General features: G+C 39.9%; 1 protein-coding gene across 1 annotated transcript in view; it reads left to right on the plus strand.

The window, feature by feature from the left end:
• ATP2A2 (ATPase sarcoplasmic/endoplasmic reticulum Ca2+ transporting 2) overlaps positions 1 to 17,619 on the plus strand; it is a 44,585-nt gene that overhangs the window by 16,662 nt on the left and 10,304 nt on the right. Inside the window, exons 6-20 of the mRNA XM_075834532.1 lie at positions 1,593 to 1,673; positions 2,346 to 2,431; positions 3,408 to 3,872; positions 7,730 to 7,818; positions 8,487 to 8,589; positions 9,797 to 9,928; positions 10,230 to 10,352; positions 10,626 to 10,844; positions 11,182 to 11,517; positions 12,048 to 12,268; positions 12,732 to 12,934; positions 13,368 to 13,453; positions 15,142 to 15,275; positions 15,632 to 15,749; positions 15,866 to 17,495. Of these exons, the coding sequence (XP_075690647.1) occupies positions 1,593 to 1,673; positions 2,346 to 2,431; positions 3,408 to 3,872; positions 7,730 to 7,818; positions 8,487 to 8,589; positions 9,797 to 9,928; positions 10,230 to 10,352; positions 10,626 to 10,844; positions 11,182 to 11,517; positions 12,048 to 12,268; positions 12,732 to 12,934; positions 13,368 to 13,453; positions 15,142 to 15,275; positions 15,632 to 15,749; positions 15,866 to 16,135 (2,666 nt within the window). The 3' untranslated portion in view covers positions 16,136 to 17,495. The remainder of the gene's footprint in view (positions 1 to 1,592; positions 1,674 to 2,345; positions 2,432 to 3,407; positions 3,873 to 7,729; positions 7,819 to 8,486; positions 8,590 to 9,796; positions 9,929 to 10,229; positions 10,353 to 10,625; positions 10,845 to 11,181; positions 11,518 to 12,047; positions 12,269 to 12,731; positions 12,935 to 13,367; positions 13,454 to 15,141; positions 15,276 to 15,631; positions 15,750 to 15,865; positions 17,496 to 17,619) is intronic.

Consider the following 17,619-nt stretch of genomic DNA (forward strand, 5'->3'; position numbering starts at 1 on the left):
TGTAATTGAATGGAGCTCAATGTATGACGCGGATTGGGCAGCGTCATACACTTCTCTCCAACGCCCACTTGGTCAAAAAGTAAAACACGCCCAGTTGGGCATTAAGAATCATTAGCATAAAGCTAAAATAGGTCATAACTCCGTCAAAAATGATCGTTTTTCTAAATAAAAAACATTACTGTAATCTACATTACAACGTCGATCACATTTATGTAGAAGATTGTCACCACATTATAAGTGGCCTATTTTCTTACATAATGTGATTGGCGATGTAATGTAGGTAACAGCAGTGTTTGTTTTTTTTAATTTAGAACTATCTATTTTCACCAAGTTATGAGTGATTTTAGCTTTATGCTAATGACTATTCATGCCCAACTGGGTGTGTTTTTACTTTTGACCAAGTGGGAGTTGTGGAGAGAAGTGTGACGCTGACCAATCAGCGTCATACACTTCTCTCCATTCATGTAATCCGCACATAGTGAACAACGCAGGATCACTGTCACATACACCCACATTAACATTACTGAAGTGTCTTGACAGTGAATAGACAACACCTCCAGCCAGAACGGGATGTCTATTCACAATCCTGACACTTCGGTAACATTTGTGTGGGACTTACAGCACAGGAAGACGTGATCTCTATGTGCTGTAAGTCCCACACAAACGTTAGCGAAGTGTCGGGATTGTGAATAGACATCACGTCCTGGCTGGAGGTGGTCTATTCACTGTCAAGACACTTCAGTAACGTTAATGTGGGTGTATGTGACAGCACATAGTGAACCCAGCAGGATCACTATGTGCTGAATACATGAATGGAGAGACGTGTATCACGCTGATTGGTCAGCGTCATCACTTCTCTCCACAACGCCCACTTGGTCAAAAGTAAAAACACGCCCAGTTGGGCATTAAGAAACTCATTAGCATAAAGCTAAAATCGTTCATAACTTGGTGAAAATAGATCGTTTTCTAAATAAAAAGCATTGCTGTTACCTACATTACAGCGCCCATCTCCTTATGGAGGGGAGAGGGTACTTATAATGTGGTGACAGAGCCTCTTTAAATTCTATTTTTGACTCCCATGACTAAACAAACTGTTCACAACGTAGATGTGAATAATGTTAGTTAGGGCCTGTTCACATTAGCGCTGCCCTTCCGTTGAGGGTTTCCTTCGGGTTAACACCTCAACGGAAAGGCAAACTGAAACCTAAGCTTCCGTTTCCCTCACCATTGATCTCAATGGTGACAGAAATGTTGCTAATGGTTTCCGTTTGTCACCGCTGTGACAGGGTTCCGTTGTTCTTTACTAAACCAATAGTGTAGTCGACTGCGCTATTGATTTAGTCAAAACAACGTAACCCTGTCACAGCGGTGACGAACGGAAACCTATAGCAATGTTTCGATCGATTGGTGAGGGAAACTGAAGCTAAGGTTTCAGTTTGCCTTTCCGTTGAGGGGTCAACCCGACTGAACCCCTCAACGGAAGGGCAACGCTGTTGTGAACACAGCCTTATGTTTAGATGAATCTTTTTAATGCAGATTTTGGTATTTGTAAATATTATTTAAAAAAATGTCTTGCATATTTTTTTTTCTAGTTGGTGATAAAGTCCCAGCGGACATACGGTTAACTTCTATCAAATCTACAACGTTGAGAGTAGACCAGTCCATTCTTACTGGTATGTATAAAACAAGTGGGTTACACGGTTTCACTAATAGGTTGCTATTTTGCCAATAATGAACGTGGGGTTAGCACTTTAAAGCCTTATTCACACAATGCAGATTTTGCATGTATTTTTAAGCCAAAACCAGAAACGGAACCAAATAGAAGAAATATATAAAGGAAGGCCTTAAAATTTCTCCCCTTCTAGATCCAATTCTAGCTTTTGCATAAAAAAAAAATGCCTGCAAAATCTGCATCAATTAGCCACTGTGTGAACAAGCCCTTAAAGGAGAAGTTGGTTCGAAATTCAGAGCCAATTAGTATTGCCCCCTTTTGGGCAAAAAAAATGAAATCTAATATTGAAATTGGTTTCTATGGCTTTACATGTATCAAAACAGGAGGCCTGTAACTTCAACCTCTGACAACTTGGCGCTGGAATTAGTTTTAAACGCTGTATAATATAAATCTTCTAGTAGTTCTCCTGTATCTCCACTACCTTCTAATGTAAGATGAGGAGCAGATTGTGACTCTGCAAAGGAAGGCCACACTTTGTACTCCAACATGCACATAATCCGTAGTTGGAGTATGGGTTCTGTGTTTTGTTTTCTAAGTTAGTTTTTAATTTTTTTTGCTTGAGGTAAATACAATGTTCTTACTACAACGTGCGATGTTTATTATTATTTTTTAGGGGAGTCTGTGTCTGTAATAAAGCACACTGACCCAGTCCCTGATCCTCGAGCTGTAAACCAAGATAAGAAGAACATGCTGTTTTCTGTAAGTAAGCATTATACATGGTACAGTAATTTAAAGAGGCTCTGTCACCACATTATAAGTGTCCTGTCTCCTACATAAGGAGATCAGCCCTATAATGTAGGTGACAGCAGTGCTTTTTATTTAAAAAAAAAAACAACTCTGTTTTCACCACTTTCTTAGCGATTTTAGATTTATGCTAATGAGTGTCAAAAATGCCCAAGTGGGCGTATTTTTACTTTAGACCAAGTGGACATTGTACAGGGGAGTGTATGACGCTGACCAATCAGCATCATGCACTCCTCTCCATTCATTTAGTCAGCGCATAGTGACACTGCGTTATTCACTATGTGCTGTCTTATACTGACATATTTACGTTACTGAAGTGTTTAGTCAGTGAATAGACATTCCACGGGATGTCTATTCACAATCTCTGCACTTCGTTACGGTTTCTGTGGTAGTTGCAGCAGAGTAAGTGTAATCTCGCGAAATTATGCTGTAGATGACAGGTTACAACGAGATTACGCTTTGCTCTGCTGTAAATACCACAGAAACAGTAACGAAGTGCAGAGATTGTGAATAGACATCCCGTGGAATGTCTATTCACTGACTAAACACTTCAGTAACGTAAATATGTCAGTATAAGACCGCACATAGTGAATAACGCAGTGTCACTATGCGCTGACTAAATGAATGGAGAGGAGTGCATGATCCTGATTGGTCAGCGTCATACACTCCTCTATACAACGCCCACTTGGTCTAAAGTAAAAATACGCCCACTTGGGCATTAAGACACATTAGCATAAATCTAAAAACGCTAATAAAGTGGTAAAAACAGATAGTAATGCTGTTTATTTAAAAAAAACTCGCCTACATTTATAGCGCCGATCTCCTTATGTAGGAGATGGGGCACTTATAATGTGCTGACAGAGCCCCTTTAAACTCCTTAACTATATTCACTTCAATTCTTTTTAAAATGTTTTCTGCTTTTCTCCATCAGGGTACAAACATTGCTGCTGGTAAAGCCATTGGTGTAGTGGTAGCAACTGGTGTCAACACTGAAATCGGCAAGATTCGTGATGAAATGGTAGCTACAGAGCAAGAGAGGACTCCTCTGCAGCAGAAGTTGGATGAATTTGGGGAGCAGCTTTCTAAAGTGATCTCCTTAATTTGTGTTGCTGTGTGGATCATCAACATTGGACACTTCAATGATCCGGTGCATGGCGGCTCTTGGATAAGAGGAGCAATTTACTATTTCAAAATTGCTGTTGCCCTGGCTGTTGCTGCTATTCCTGAGGGTTTGCCCGCTGTTATCACCACTTGTTTGGCTTTGGGTACTAGAAGAATGGCAAAGAAAAATGCAATTGTCAGGAGCTTGCCATCAGTTGAAACACTGGGCTGTACGTCCGTTATTTGCTCTGACAAGACCGGTACTCTAACCACTAACCAGATGTCTGTCTGTAGGGTAAGAAATCGCATCATGTTTACTTTTTTGTAAATAAATTGAATCTGTAGCGCTTTATATTACCTCAGTAAGGCTTCGTTCACATCAGCGTTGGGCTTCTGTTCATCGGCTTAATTCGATCTTTCTGTTGGAGGAACCGATTAACGGAAACCATAGCTTCCGTTTGCAATACTAATAGCCATTACAATGGTAATACTTCCATTGCAGTTGGTTTCTGTTCCGTAAAGTTCCCATTTTTTTCGTAGAAACAATTGCATAGTCATAAAAAAAAAATTCTCCAATTTGGTGAAGACTTAGATTTTGGTTTGGTCTTGTGACAGTAACCTATTGCCTGCTTTATCAATGTCACCTTGACTTTAAGTGGTGTAGTGCTTTTCTTTTAGTAAAGGAAGATCCAGCCTCCATCATTTTGCTAGTCAGTTGTGCCTGCGGTGCATTGCCTTGTTAAGTACGTCATGGATGAATGGGCAATTTCTGCTTCCATCTCTTGCTGCATTCGAAGTAGAAGATTGAGTCTGTCTGGAAAAAAACACAACCCTAAAATCAGGCTTCTCCGTATGTGCTGCAGGGGTAACCTGAATAGATTTGTTTTCATGTTTGCTCTGTTATTCATCAGTGTAATGTGTTTTGTTTCTTTCATCTGGCAGGCCAGAATTGTCAACTTTTAAAATGAAAAACTCATTAGGCTTTTATAGAATTCCTGTTCTTATTTGACTGACCGGTCGTCTTTACCTAATCCTCGCGGAGTAGAATTGTAACCTCTATTTATCAGCCGGCAGGCGCTGATCAGTATTCACCATGAGACCAGTTGCAGTCTTTTTCCGTAACTGCTGTATTCAGAGCAAGGCTTGTTCTCTTGTGCTTCCTAAGATGTTACAAAGCATTGTGTCCCCACTTTCTTCCTGCAAAATACCTTGTGAACTAGGCCTAATAAGCTTTCAAGGGGTGGGAGGGGGGGGGGGGCAGCAATTGTAAGCTTGTATGGGATAGTGGCAGCCCGCTAACTATTTGTAAATGATGTAGTGCGTGAGAATTGCTGTAATATTTGTGTCTGTTCCTACAGCAAACTTGCACAATCTCCTTTCTTGGATTTGCCCTTTGCTAGCTATTCATTATAAATCTCCTTTGTACAAGGGTTGATGTAGCCAATATTTGGGTTTTGTGTTGTAAGTCGGAGTATGTTGTTTTTTACCAAAAGTCACTGAACAAGAAAGTCTGGAAGCTGCTCATGTTGCGTTTATGATGTAGTCTGTTTTCTTAAGAGCCTGTGTATACGTACGTACATGCATCCTGTGATGTGGGACCGTGACTCATCCCAAAGCTTTCAACGATTTGCCATATACAGAAAGAAGTATGTGGAAACGGCTGTGTACACAAGGCCTTAGGAGCAGATTATTGTACCATAGCCAGCGGGGACAGCAGTTTGTATGATTTATGGAGATATACTCTGAATTGTAGGCAGGATATTAACCCCTTCCCGCCGCAGCCCTTTTTCAGATTTTTCACTTTCGTTTTTTCCTCCTCACCTTCCAAAAGCCATAACGTCTTTATTTTTCCGTCGATATAGTCCCGAGGGCTTGAGTAGTTTTTCGGAGCACCATTTATTGTGCCATATAATGTACTAGGAAACGGGAAAAAATTATTTGTGGGGTAGAAAATGAAAAAAACAGATTCCTCCATGGTTTTTTGCACGCCGTTTTTACGGAATTCACTGCAATTAAAACAACATGTTAACTTTATTCTATGGGTCAATACGATTACGGCGACACAAAATATATATATGTTTTGTTTTTTCTATATTTTACTACTTTTCCGTGTAAAAAAGAATTTTTGTGTCGCCAAATTCCGAAAGCCATAACTTTTTTTAATTTTCCGTCGATTAAGTGGTACTGGGGCTTATTTTTTGCAGGATAAACTGTAGTTTTTAATAGCATTTTGGTGTACATGCAACGTTTAGCGATTCTGGCGCTTTTACCAACTTTTTTTTTTTTTTTGAACGGCGTTCACCATGCAGGTCATGATTGGGGCAGGGCTTAATAGGTGCACAAAGATAGCGGACCTGGGGGCCTTCATTAGGCCCCCAGGCAGCCATGGCAACCATCGCCCCCCCCGTGATTGTGTTGCAGGGGGGCACGATGAGCTGTTAGAGGGGGTCGACCCCTCGTTTTAACTATTTAAATGCTGCGGTCGCTATTGACCGCAGCATTTAACGAGCGCGATGCCGCTAGTTACTCTGAAGTGTCGGCTGTAGCAAACAGCCGACACCGGCATCGTATGGAGCGGGTTCACTCTGTGAGCCCGTTCCGTTACCCCCCCCCCCCCCCTCCCGACTTTGGCGTATGGATACGTCAAATGTCGGGAAGGGGTTAAAGGGTATTTCCGTCTTATAAAGTGGTGACCTATCGCTAGGATATGTGATCTCATTATGATGCGTAAGGGGCTGACCTCTGGGCCCCCCACTGATCCTGAGAATGAAGGGGATGCAGTGCTAATTTAGTGCTGTGCCCCTTCACTTTTTTTTTTTTTTTTTTCCTCCCTGCGCCGACGTGCAGGGAAAACTTAGAAGTGGGCAGCCCCTTCATTCTCGGGATTGGTGGAGGACACAGAGGTCGGACCCCAACTGATCATAAAGTGATGGCATAACTTAGAAATATGCCATTACTTTAGGAGATGGCAATATCCCTTTAAGCGTGTAGTATCATGGCGCTCTTGTGGTTTTTTGTTTTTTTTTGTGGTCGACAGTGCTAGTATAAATGTTGAACTGCTTTTTAGGCAATGGCTACATTGGAAGAGGAGATGTTGACAGTTCTATGTTGGAAATGTTTTACCTTCAGGTTTGTGACCTGTGGGAGTCCCAGGTTTGGTGTTTTGTGCCAGCGTGGTTACCTCATGGATTTTTGTGCAGGGTTTTTTTTTTTTTTTTGTTTTTTCCCTTCAATAAGCAAGAAGTGCTCCGAATAATTAAAGACCCTCATACTTCTGTAGAAAGAAACCAATAGTTAGACGCTAGTGAGTACATTCCAGGCACTTTTGGCTACCTGACCCCTGAGATATTCAGGTCTGTAGCTAGGACACTTGTTACTGCTTTGAATAGGATAAAACAAAGTACATGACCAAGCTGTCAGTGTTTTGTGATTCTGAAATTGGAGGTAACGTTTAGGTGAGACGTGAATGGGAAATCTCTTGCTGCATTCTATATAGAGATCTTTTGGATATATTGTGAAATCAAAGATCTTAAATTTGGTTTGTTTTAACATGGAAATTGCTGTGACTTTGTAAATAAACTGCTATAGTTCAGTATTGCCACAATATAACAAATCTATAGGCCTATTGTGTACATTGACATCTATGTATATAGTGCGTCCATAGACTGTACTGTAACAATGATGTGCATGGCTCTATTCACACATGCGTTGTGCCTTCTATTCATAGCATACCCAATTGACTTATAGGGTTTCTTCATGGTTTCTGTTTTGATGGGAAGAAAAATCCTATAATATACTTGCCATCAAATGTAACTGAACTGCCGACTGAGGCTTCATTCCGAGCCACCAAAGTCAGTGTGAGCGCAGCCTAAATAAGCAGATATCCATACAGTGCAGTCCTCTGTAACATACCGAATGCAATTTGTTCTAAAGTGTCTGCGCTTTTAATGGACAAGAGAACGTCTTTAAACTCGACCTACCAATAGGAAAAAACGACTTTAGAAATATGCAAGTTTAAGGTTGTATTGACATGACGTACACTATATGATTTTTGTATATTCCGTTTAACATTTTTGAGTTTACGATAAGGACCTAAAAAAAAATGTATAATAGAATAACCCAAACTGATTGTCTTTTCCCATCTTCTTACAGATGTTTATTATTGATAGAGTTGAAGGCGATAACTGTTTTTTGAATGAGTTTTCAGTAACGGGCTCCACTTACGCACCCATTGGAGAAGTGTAAGTTTCCATAACAGTTTGCAAACCTTATTTATTGTCGTAGGGCTTGTAGTTTTTCATTTCTGAGTACAGTCATATCTTCCCTTTATAAACGTGTTTTTTTAATGTATATTTTTTTTTAAGCCTTTCTGTTAATATTAGTCCTGCTAATGTCTGTCTGATCTGCTTTCATTATATAATTAGGAATATTCTGATAAGTTACACTTGACCTATCCATAGAATATGCTAGAACTATGATGATGAGTACATGGATCCCATGTCCCCCATTACTAGCATAAACCCAACGGTTAAAGACAGGAGAGGAAAGGCAATATGTTTCCATTGAAATCCAAGCCTATGGGAAGTGACAAACCACCAACTGGGAGCACTGTCTCTCTCGTACAAGTGTATTCCAGGCCTACTCCTCTGCTTTTGCCCTGGATTTAGCGTAGATGGGACACCAGACCCCCACTGATAATTTATGGATATGCTATTAGTCGCTGGGAGTTTCTCTTTGAAATTCTTACTGTAGGGCCACTAGACTAGCATAATGGTAGTTCCCCATGTCTGTTCCAAAAACAAGCAACTGAGCATTAGAAGTTCCAGTAGTAATGTATCTTTGAAGTGTAGGCTTTTAATGTTCACTTTTTTATTTAAATAATTTATTTTTTCCCCATTGACCCTTTTAGGCTGAAAGATGACAAACTTGTAAAATGTTACCAGTATGATGGACTGGTAGAGCTTGCCACAATTTGTGCACTTTGCAATGACTCCTCTTTGGACTTTAATGAGGTTTGTATAACTGAAATAAATGGGTGAAGTCTATATAACACTTGATAAGTGGTGGAATGCAAAAGTAGGTATGAGAATTATTGACGGGTTAGCTGGTATCCAGTAATTCGACGATCTGCCCATTTGAGCAATGTTGTTCAGAATTTAAAAAAACAACAAACTGTGATATGTAATTTCATTAGCCTGTCATAGAAAAAGCATCACCACCCTAGATGATGGAAATTGCTTCCTCCATCCAACTAATGCTTTCCCTTTTGGCCCACCATTGGTTTTATAAGCGTTCTATTATTCTGGACTTGATTAGTGAGAAATGCTAGGGTCAAGGGAAACCGCTGAATTGTGAAAGTGACACTTTGTAATAGGGATTTTTACCGACGAACTACAATATCCTTCCCTGTAGAAATTGGATTTGCATGTTCGCTTGTACACTAAAGTAATACAAGAATGCCTGTTTATAAGACTATGGGGCCCTGCACACACTGCAGACTTAGCGATGGCAAATCTGCAATGTTGTACGCCCAGTTCACACTGAGTTTTTTTTTACGTGAGAACCGCGTCCGATTAGACGCCAAAAAACTTCCGAAAATGCCTCTCATTGACTAATGGGAGGAGAATTTTTTTTTTTTTTTCTAAAAATGTTTCCCCCCCTTGACTGCTTTTAACCACTCGTGGTATAACAATAAGCGGCATGATCTTACTTTCAGTGGTTACGCCACTGTAGGCTTTGAGACAGATAAAGCGTTTGTTTTGTTTTTTTTATTTTATTTTTTTCACCCCACGGCGCTTAATGGCCCGCAGGCAAATGCCGTGGAAAATCGCGGCAAGAAATTGCAGGCAGGTCAAAATCTGCCACAAAATTCCTTCAGAAATTGAGGTGGATTTTGCTGCCTGCGAAAAACTGAACAGGGCTATAACAGTTCCAGCCATGTAGTGAGATTTGAACAAAGCTCCTCTACACGCTGCAGAGTTTTTTTTTTTTCCATGGAAATTGACCTGCGTTGCGGATCTTAAAATGGTTAATTTCTGTTTTGGTTTTTACCCCTTTTTATGAGAGGGGTGAAATACACAACAATGTCCGCATGTGTAACGTTTGCGGCGATATCTGAAGGTGGATTTGCAGTGGATATTTCCGCTACATGTGCACGCGATCTTATTCAAATCTTCTCTGTGTGGAAATTATGATTGTCTGTCTTTTCTCACAATATAGGCTAAAGGAGTTTATGAGAAAGTTGGAGAAGCGACGGAGACTGCTCTTACTTGTTTGGTTGAAAAAATGAATGTGTTTGACACCGATCTTAAGGGACTGACCAGGATCGAACGTGTTAATGCTTGTAACTCGGTAAGTTTCTTCTCCTTCACTCCCCTTCCCAAGTGCAGTGATACTTGATTGAACTTTGCTAAACCGTAATGACCGTTGTGCCACCTGTGCGGATGTACAGTAACCAGTGCAGAAGTAAAACCCCTTACATGTCGTTTTAATGTAATCTCTAGCAAGGCACTAAACAATCGTGGGCAATACTTCTGTTGTAGCAGTTTTCAGTTAAATGAATGAGTTGGGTCTCCTAGAAAGGGAAGGGATTACATTTGAATATCAACTCGTGGCAGAGCGCTTATCGCAACTCCCCACCTTTCTTTTGCAGGTTATAATGCAACTTATGAAGAAAGAATTCACATTGGAGTTCTCAAGAGATAGAAAATCCATGTCTGTGTACTGTACACCAAATAAACCAAGTCGGACCAACTTGAACAAAATGTTTCTTAAGGTAACTGCAAATTCAAGAATATATACCGATGTTTTTTTTTATGAAGGAACAGACCTAAATGGGGTCGATCCCCTCTGTATTGCATGTGTGTGAGATATTGATAACCTTGCTAATATTTAAGTCCACTCGTGGCATCAGGAGGTTGTAAGTGGAGACGTGGTACATTGAAGGCTTCTGTCACTTTAACAAAAACTAATGGTAATGAACGGGTTATGGCAATGCTGGACTCCGGTAATTAACTGTGAATTTCTCTTTTCATGTTTGCTTCTTTAGGGTGCCCCTGAGGGCTTAATTGATCGCTGTACACATATTCGTGTTGGTAGTGGAAAAGTACTTTTGACTGCAGGAATTAAACAGAAGGTATTGAGTGTGATCAGAGAGTGGGGTTCAGGCAGAGACACTCTGCGCTGCTTGGCACTGGCAACACATGATAACCCTCCACGGAAAGAGGAGATGAATCTGGAAGAATCTTCCAATTTTATTAACTATGAGGTGAGCGGTTTGATATACATTAACCATGTTTCCACTTGTCCATTGTACCCATTGTTGCGATCTGTAACTAGACATGATGAAATGTTGCATCACATGCAGCTACTAGTGTATCCCTGGTTGTGTGTATTTTAGAATACGTATTTTCTACCCCTCTGATCACTGGCCCATTTGCTTAGTTTAGTTGAGCTGCATAAATGAACAAGGGTTCTATTTTGAGGAGATTGAGCAACAAATTCCAACTTCCGATGGATATTTTTTATTTTTTTTTTTTAACTGCTCTTTTACATAAACCTGTCAACCACTTGAAATAAATGCATTTTTTTTTTTTCATATTTAGACCAATCTGACATTTGTTGGCTGTGTTGGAATGTTGGACCCTCCAAGAACAGAAGTTGCCGCCTCAGTAAAAATGTGTAGACAGGCTGGTATTCGCGTGATCATGATTACTGGCGATAACAAAGGAACAGCTGTAGCAATTTGCCGACGTGTTGGTATCTTCCGTGAAGATGAAGATGTTTCTGACCGGGCTTTCACTGGCCGCGAGTTCGATGAGCTGTCTCTAGCCGCTCAGAGGGACGCTTGTATGCATGCACGGTGCTTCGCTCGTGTTGAGCCTTCACACAAATCAAAAATTATTGAATTTCTACAGTCTTTTGATGAAATTACAGCTATGGTAAGTAATTTAGGTGGCTTTTTCCTGTATAATAACTGTTGCCCCTTTAGCACTGCAGCCTTGCTCTTCGGGAACTAGTTCACAAAAGAGGCCATATTTTGTTGCACTAGTTGAGAATTCTTGTTTTACTTAATGTAGCCGGCCTCTACTAAAAAAAAAAAAAAAAACCCGCACTACAATAAAACTGCGTGTGTGAATATAACCTCAATGTGTACCAAATAGGGTTTGAGGTTTTAAGATCCTTTTTTATTATGGGTACTTGTACACCACAGTGAAATATGTGCCGACTACAAAAAAACAAACTGCATTTAGGAGTTTGGCATGATCTTGTTTGCAATATAGGATTAGTCGCGAGAATTTAATTACGTGGATTTTCACTAATGTTGGTATATTTTTCTCCACCATGAGATTCTTTTTCCTGGCCTATTGGTTATCACATCATTCAGCTTCACGCCACACTTTGAAAAAAGTAAAATAATAAAATGTTTCGGTTACAAGTGTAAATAAAGAATGCGTCTGTCTTCTTTCAGACTGGTGATGGTGTAAATGACGCCCCTGCTCTTAAAAAGGCAGAGATTGGAATAGCTATGGGATCTGGCACTGCAGTCGCTAAAACTGCCTCTGAAATGGTTCTGGCTGATGACAACTTCTCCACTATTGTAGCTGCTGTTGAAGAAGGACGGGCAATTTACAATAATATGAAGCAGTTCATACGATACCTCATTTCTTCTAACGTTGGGGAAGTGGTTTGGTATGTATTTAGTTTTTAGCTACGAAGAATCCTTTCTCTTTTTTCTGCCAAAAAACAATATTTCCCCAGATCCTTCACGGACTATTAAAGGGGTTTTCAATAATCGTACTTTGTTTGAAAGGGCTTGTCTCCTGAAGACACCTACTTCTTGAAGGAAAAAAAACGGTCTTCTCTACCCTTTTGGTGTTAAGCTCTTGTGCTTTCAAGGCTAGGCGCACCGTTCCCTTGCTGTGGCCACTTCAATGAAAAGTGCTAGTCATTCAAATGAATAGCTGTCTATGTAATGCATGGATGTGCTGGTTCTACACAATGCCTCTGTTCTGGCACATGGAGGGTTGTGGGGATCCTGTGCAGGGGATCGCCCCTCGTCCAGATGCCCAAATAGAACATATGGACAGGGGTTGTTGTGGTGAAACAGTCCATTTTTAAACTATTGATTTTATTTATTTTCCTATTCCACTAGTATTTTCTTGACTGCAGCCCTTGGGTTCCCGGAAGCATTAATTCCTGTTCAACTGTTGTGGGTAAATCTAGTAACAGACGGCCTTCCTGCCACTGCATTGGGCTTCAATCCACCGGATCTGGACATTATGAACAAGCCACCACGTAATCCCAAGGAACCATTGATCAGTGGCTGGCTGTTCTTTCGTTATCTTATTATTGGATGTGAGTGTACTTTATATCAATAATACAGCCAACGCCTTTGTTTGAAATATAATTGTTCCTTTGAGTAACCTTGTTTGATATGGTTTTGCCTTAAGTGTAACTGAGGCTGTGTTAGGAGCCTTCATCACAAATGCGGTTAAAAATGGCAGACAAAATCGTGCAAAATGCTGCGCTTTTTTCCTCCAGTTAAATGAGACACCCTGACTTAAGCTAGACGGAACCCATTGAAGTCGATGAGTTCCAACAGGCTCCATTGGTGTCCATCATGCAATTGGTCCGTCGTTTCAGGTGTTTTGTTTTTCTCCTATGACTGAGCAGACCAACGGAAGACATGAACCCAAATGTGAATGAAGTCTAAATAGGCCAGAAATTTAACATAACTAAGAGAGGTTCTCATAATGTTTTTTTTTTTTTTTATTTCTATTAAACATAGGTTATGTGGGTGCCGCTACTGTTGGAGCCGCAGCATGGTGGTTTATTGCAGCTGACGATGGACCAAGAATTACTTACTACCAACTGGTATGGATTTTGCCATTTTATTTCTATGAAGTATCAGAATGTGGTGTTAATGGCATACTGCACATTGCATCTAAGATTATAAATCATTCTCTGTAAAATGTTGAAGGGTATTCCGAAGTACGTGATTGATCCTTTAAATATACATATAAACCAAGCCGCTTCTCAATAGCCACAACCAAGGGATCAAGGTTGAGTTCACCATACTCCGACCAATCAATATATATATATATATTGCATTGTCTGTCCTAGTTATATATATTGATTGGTCGGAGTATGGTGAACTCAACCTTGATCCCTTGGTTGTGGCTATTGAGAAGCGGCTTGGTACATGGAGGAACCTCCCTTTGTCACTATATGGCAGGATTAATTTATTTTAAAATTATATACTTACCCAAATTTTTATACTTATTTCGTGCCTGTCCAGTTGTTATCTAGAAGGTTCTTTAAACAGCTTGATGGTATACTGCGATAGTTTTATTGGCAGGGTTGCGTGCCTAGGTTCTGTCTCGGTCTGCGGCAGGGGCCTAGGAAAATGTGGGGAATGGCAGCGCCAAATCTTCATTTGTACTACTTAGCCTCTCAACTAGTGATTGCGCGTTGGTGGATAGATCTGAGTAATGCAGCCACTGCACTGGCGTGTGCACTGATGTCCTCCTATGAGAGTCTTAAATCTCTGCAGCAAGTTTGTAAGTCCCCTGGGAGCTTGCCACTGCCGCTTCATACGGTGGCTGTTGCTTGGAGGGCGGCACATTCTCTGATGAAGGTATCGGAGGTTCCCTCATACTCACCTAGGACTCCTCTATGGAATAATCCCTGGTTGTCTCATCTTGAGTTGCTCCCGGGAGCGGTGATGTGTTCTGGGGCTGGGGTTAAATTCCTGGGTCAGGTTTGTAATGCAGACTCTGGCTTTGTATCCTGTTCCGCACTTCAGGATAGATTTGACATTCCAGGGACGGCCTTTTTCCATTCTCTTCAGCTGCGTCATGCTTGGTGTGCCCAATTTGGCTCTGTCATCTCCGGTTGGCCTCTCTAGCCTGGAGGACCTTCTTGGAGTTCCAGCTCTTTCCAATGTTCCTACCCAGGTCTACATCTTGTTGTCCTCCCTGGGACAAAGACCCTTTGATAAGGCATTTACGCGTTGGAGGGGAGATATCCCTGATTTGGTGGAGGAGGATTGTAGGGAGGTGGAACTTTCTTTTTTTGACTCTGTTGTGGGTGCAAGGGATTTTCTGATAGTCTCGGTTTTTACATAGGATTTATTACACACCCGTCAGACTCCGCAGGATCGGGGCATTGACCTCAGATAGCTGTTTTTCCTGCCAGATGGATGTGGGTACTTATTTACACTGTGTGGGTATGTCCCAGAGTGACCCCCTTTTGGTACACGCTCATTATGGTTTTCCACGAATGATTACACCTCAGATGTGTCTTTTGGCTATTATGAATGAAGTCATACCAAATCACTATGATAAGATATTTTTTAGGGGATGAATGTGTGTGTATGTAAGGTTGGACTGGGTTGGGGTATTGAGACATGGATATTTAGTGAATCCTGTATGTGCAATGTATCTGCTCTGTATTCACTGTAATGATGCCTATCGTAATGTCTCGTAGTTTGTCTAACTTGAAAAAAGTTTGGAAAATAAAGCCTTTTTTAAAAAACAAACTCTATTGATTTCTCATTGTAGAGCCACTTTCTTCAGTGCAAAGAGGACAATCCAGATTTTGCAAATGTTTCATGTGTAGTCTTTGAATCTCCTTACCCAATGACTATGGCATTGTCTGTCCTAGTTACTATTGAAATGTGTAACGCTTTGAACAGGTAACTTTTGCTCTTTTCTATTTCCTATAAAGCTATAGTTTTAGTTTTTATTTTTTTGGTTGTGCTGCATTTCAACTTACCTTTCCTATGCTAAATTGTAGAAGTTCTTTTTATTCCAAGCTAATGAAATGACAACCTGGAGGCCATTGTAGCCAGATTTAACGATTCTGTTTAATCCCATGTAAACATTCTATGCATCCAGAACTGTATGGCGTAAATAAGCAACTCTGTTCAGTGGCATGAATGCCTGCGCTCACTCTTATGTCTCTGTATTCCAGATTCTGTGGGTTTAACCTGTTAAGGGCACATAGGCTAAGATTTCTCATTTTTAACTTTGTATCATTTTCTTTTCGTAGCTTGTCTGAAAACCAGTCCCTACTGAGAATGCCTCCATGGGAGAACGTCTGGCTTCTGGGCTCCATTTGCTTATCCATGTCTCTTCATTTTCTAATTCTTTATGTAGAACCATTACCGGTATGTTCATATAACGCTGCCAGTAATATGGAATTTTAACAGTTTGAGCCGACCTTCATTCTAACGACTTTTTTTTCTTCTTTTTTTTTTTTTTTTTTTTTTTTTTTCTTCTATAGCTTATTTTCCAGATTACTCCATTGAACTTGATTCAGTGGTTGATGGTGCTGAAAATCTCACTACCGGTTATACTTCTGGATGAAGTACTTAAATTTGTTGCCCGTAACTTCTTGGAACCTGGTAAAGAGTGTGAAAAGCCTGCAGCCAAACCGTGCACTTTTTCAGCATGCACTGAGGGGATTTCTTGGCCGTTTGTGTTCATTTTCTTACCTTTGATTATCTGGCTTTACAGCACCGACACTAACATTACTGAGATGTTTTGGTCTTGACTGACATTTTTACAGAATGGAAATGTTTAACTTAACCAGTTCATTATTTTTTTTATTTTATTTTTTTGTTTAAAGCAACTGTCTATTTCTGCTGAATTTTCACATGAACATAGTGCTGGTGAAGGCAAGTTTGTTTCTCATACTAGGTCTTATTTTCTCATTTTGCTCCCATCTGCCCCACCCAGCCCTCTTGACTCCAATGCGGATAAGAGGTTTTTTTTTTTTGTTTTTGTTTTCCTTTCATGTAGTGTTCATTGACATGTACAGAAGACTAACACTATTTTATGCAAACATTATTTTTTTTTTGTAGATGGGGAAAAAAAAGCATGTACAGTGTTCTGTTTCATAGTATCATTTCTCATTTAAAGGAAAAAAAAAAAAAAACACATACAAGGAAGCAAAAAGGAACAATAATTTGATCCAATGGACATAATCTGCAGAAAATTAGTCGCAGATTTAGGGAACGTGTGATCTTAATTGACTAAAATTACAAAGCATGATCTGTGTTTCTGCATGGTCATTTGATTTGATATCATAATACTGTCTGTCTAATGGGCTTTTTTTATTTAGCCATAAGCCAGTTTGTTTTTTCTGCACTAAGCGGATAACTGCTACCTCAGTCAGTATTTTGTTTTCCAGCCTCATTTCATTTATTTCCTATCTGTTTACAATAGTCGGATTCCCTGTAAGAGGTATGCCTATTCTTGCTTGTGTAGTTCCCCTCCCCCAACAAGTTCAAATCATGTTTTCCTTCCATATATTTTAAGGTTATTTATTTAAATGTCTAATGTATTTTATTGTAGCCAACCAATTTTTTTTCCCCTTCGTATTGCCCATTTAATGGGCTATACTTCACAGCCTAGTAAAAATAAAATAAAACCTTTTAATGGACAGAGAAACATGTCTTGTCTTACAAATGCTTTATCACCTAAGTTCCTTATCATATTTTCTTCTTTTTTTTTTTTTTTTTTATATCATTTTTTTTTTCTATATAGAACATTGTGTGGGTGTGATCAAAAAAATTGCACTACAAAGATAAAGCTGGATTATATTTCACAGTTGTTGGCAAGCAAGCATCCATCTGTTATCATTGCAAGTTATTCTTCTAACCTGTATTAACCAGAGTTGGGGAAATAACTATGTATTTAACTTTTTTTTTATTTTGTAAAACCTGTAAATAGCACATGACCAAATGAACATATTGTATAGATCTATTTTTATTTTAAAGTGACACTAATGACCATCATTTAACTGTTAGAGCATGTTTTCAGGTTGACTTCCCTCAGCCACCAAAGTTTAGGTCATTAAACGTCCTAATTGTGGTGTTTTTCTCCAAATGCCTTCCAACACATCAACTAAAGTGAGTATTCATTGCCTCTGAAACACTCCGTCATAGCTGGTTCGTGTAACGATGCAAGAAATTACAGTCTGTATTGTTGCTAAAGAATAAAATTGGTTAAGTTTCCCAATACTTTGCACTGAGT

Source organism: Rhinoderma darwinii, chromosome 1 (genome assembly GCF_050947455.1).
Source record: "Rhinoderma darwinii isolate aRhiDar2 chromosome 1, aRhiDar2.hap1, whole genome shotgun sequence".
Taxonomy (NCBI): Eukaryota; Metazoa; Chordata; class Amphibia; order Anura; family Rhinodermatidae; genus Rhinoderma; species Rhinoderma darwinii.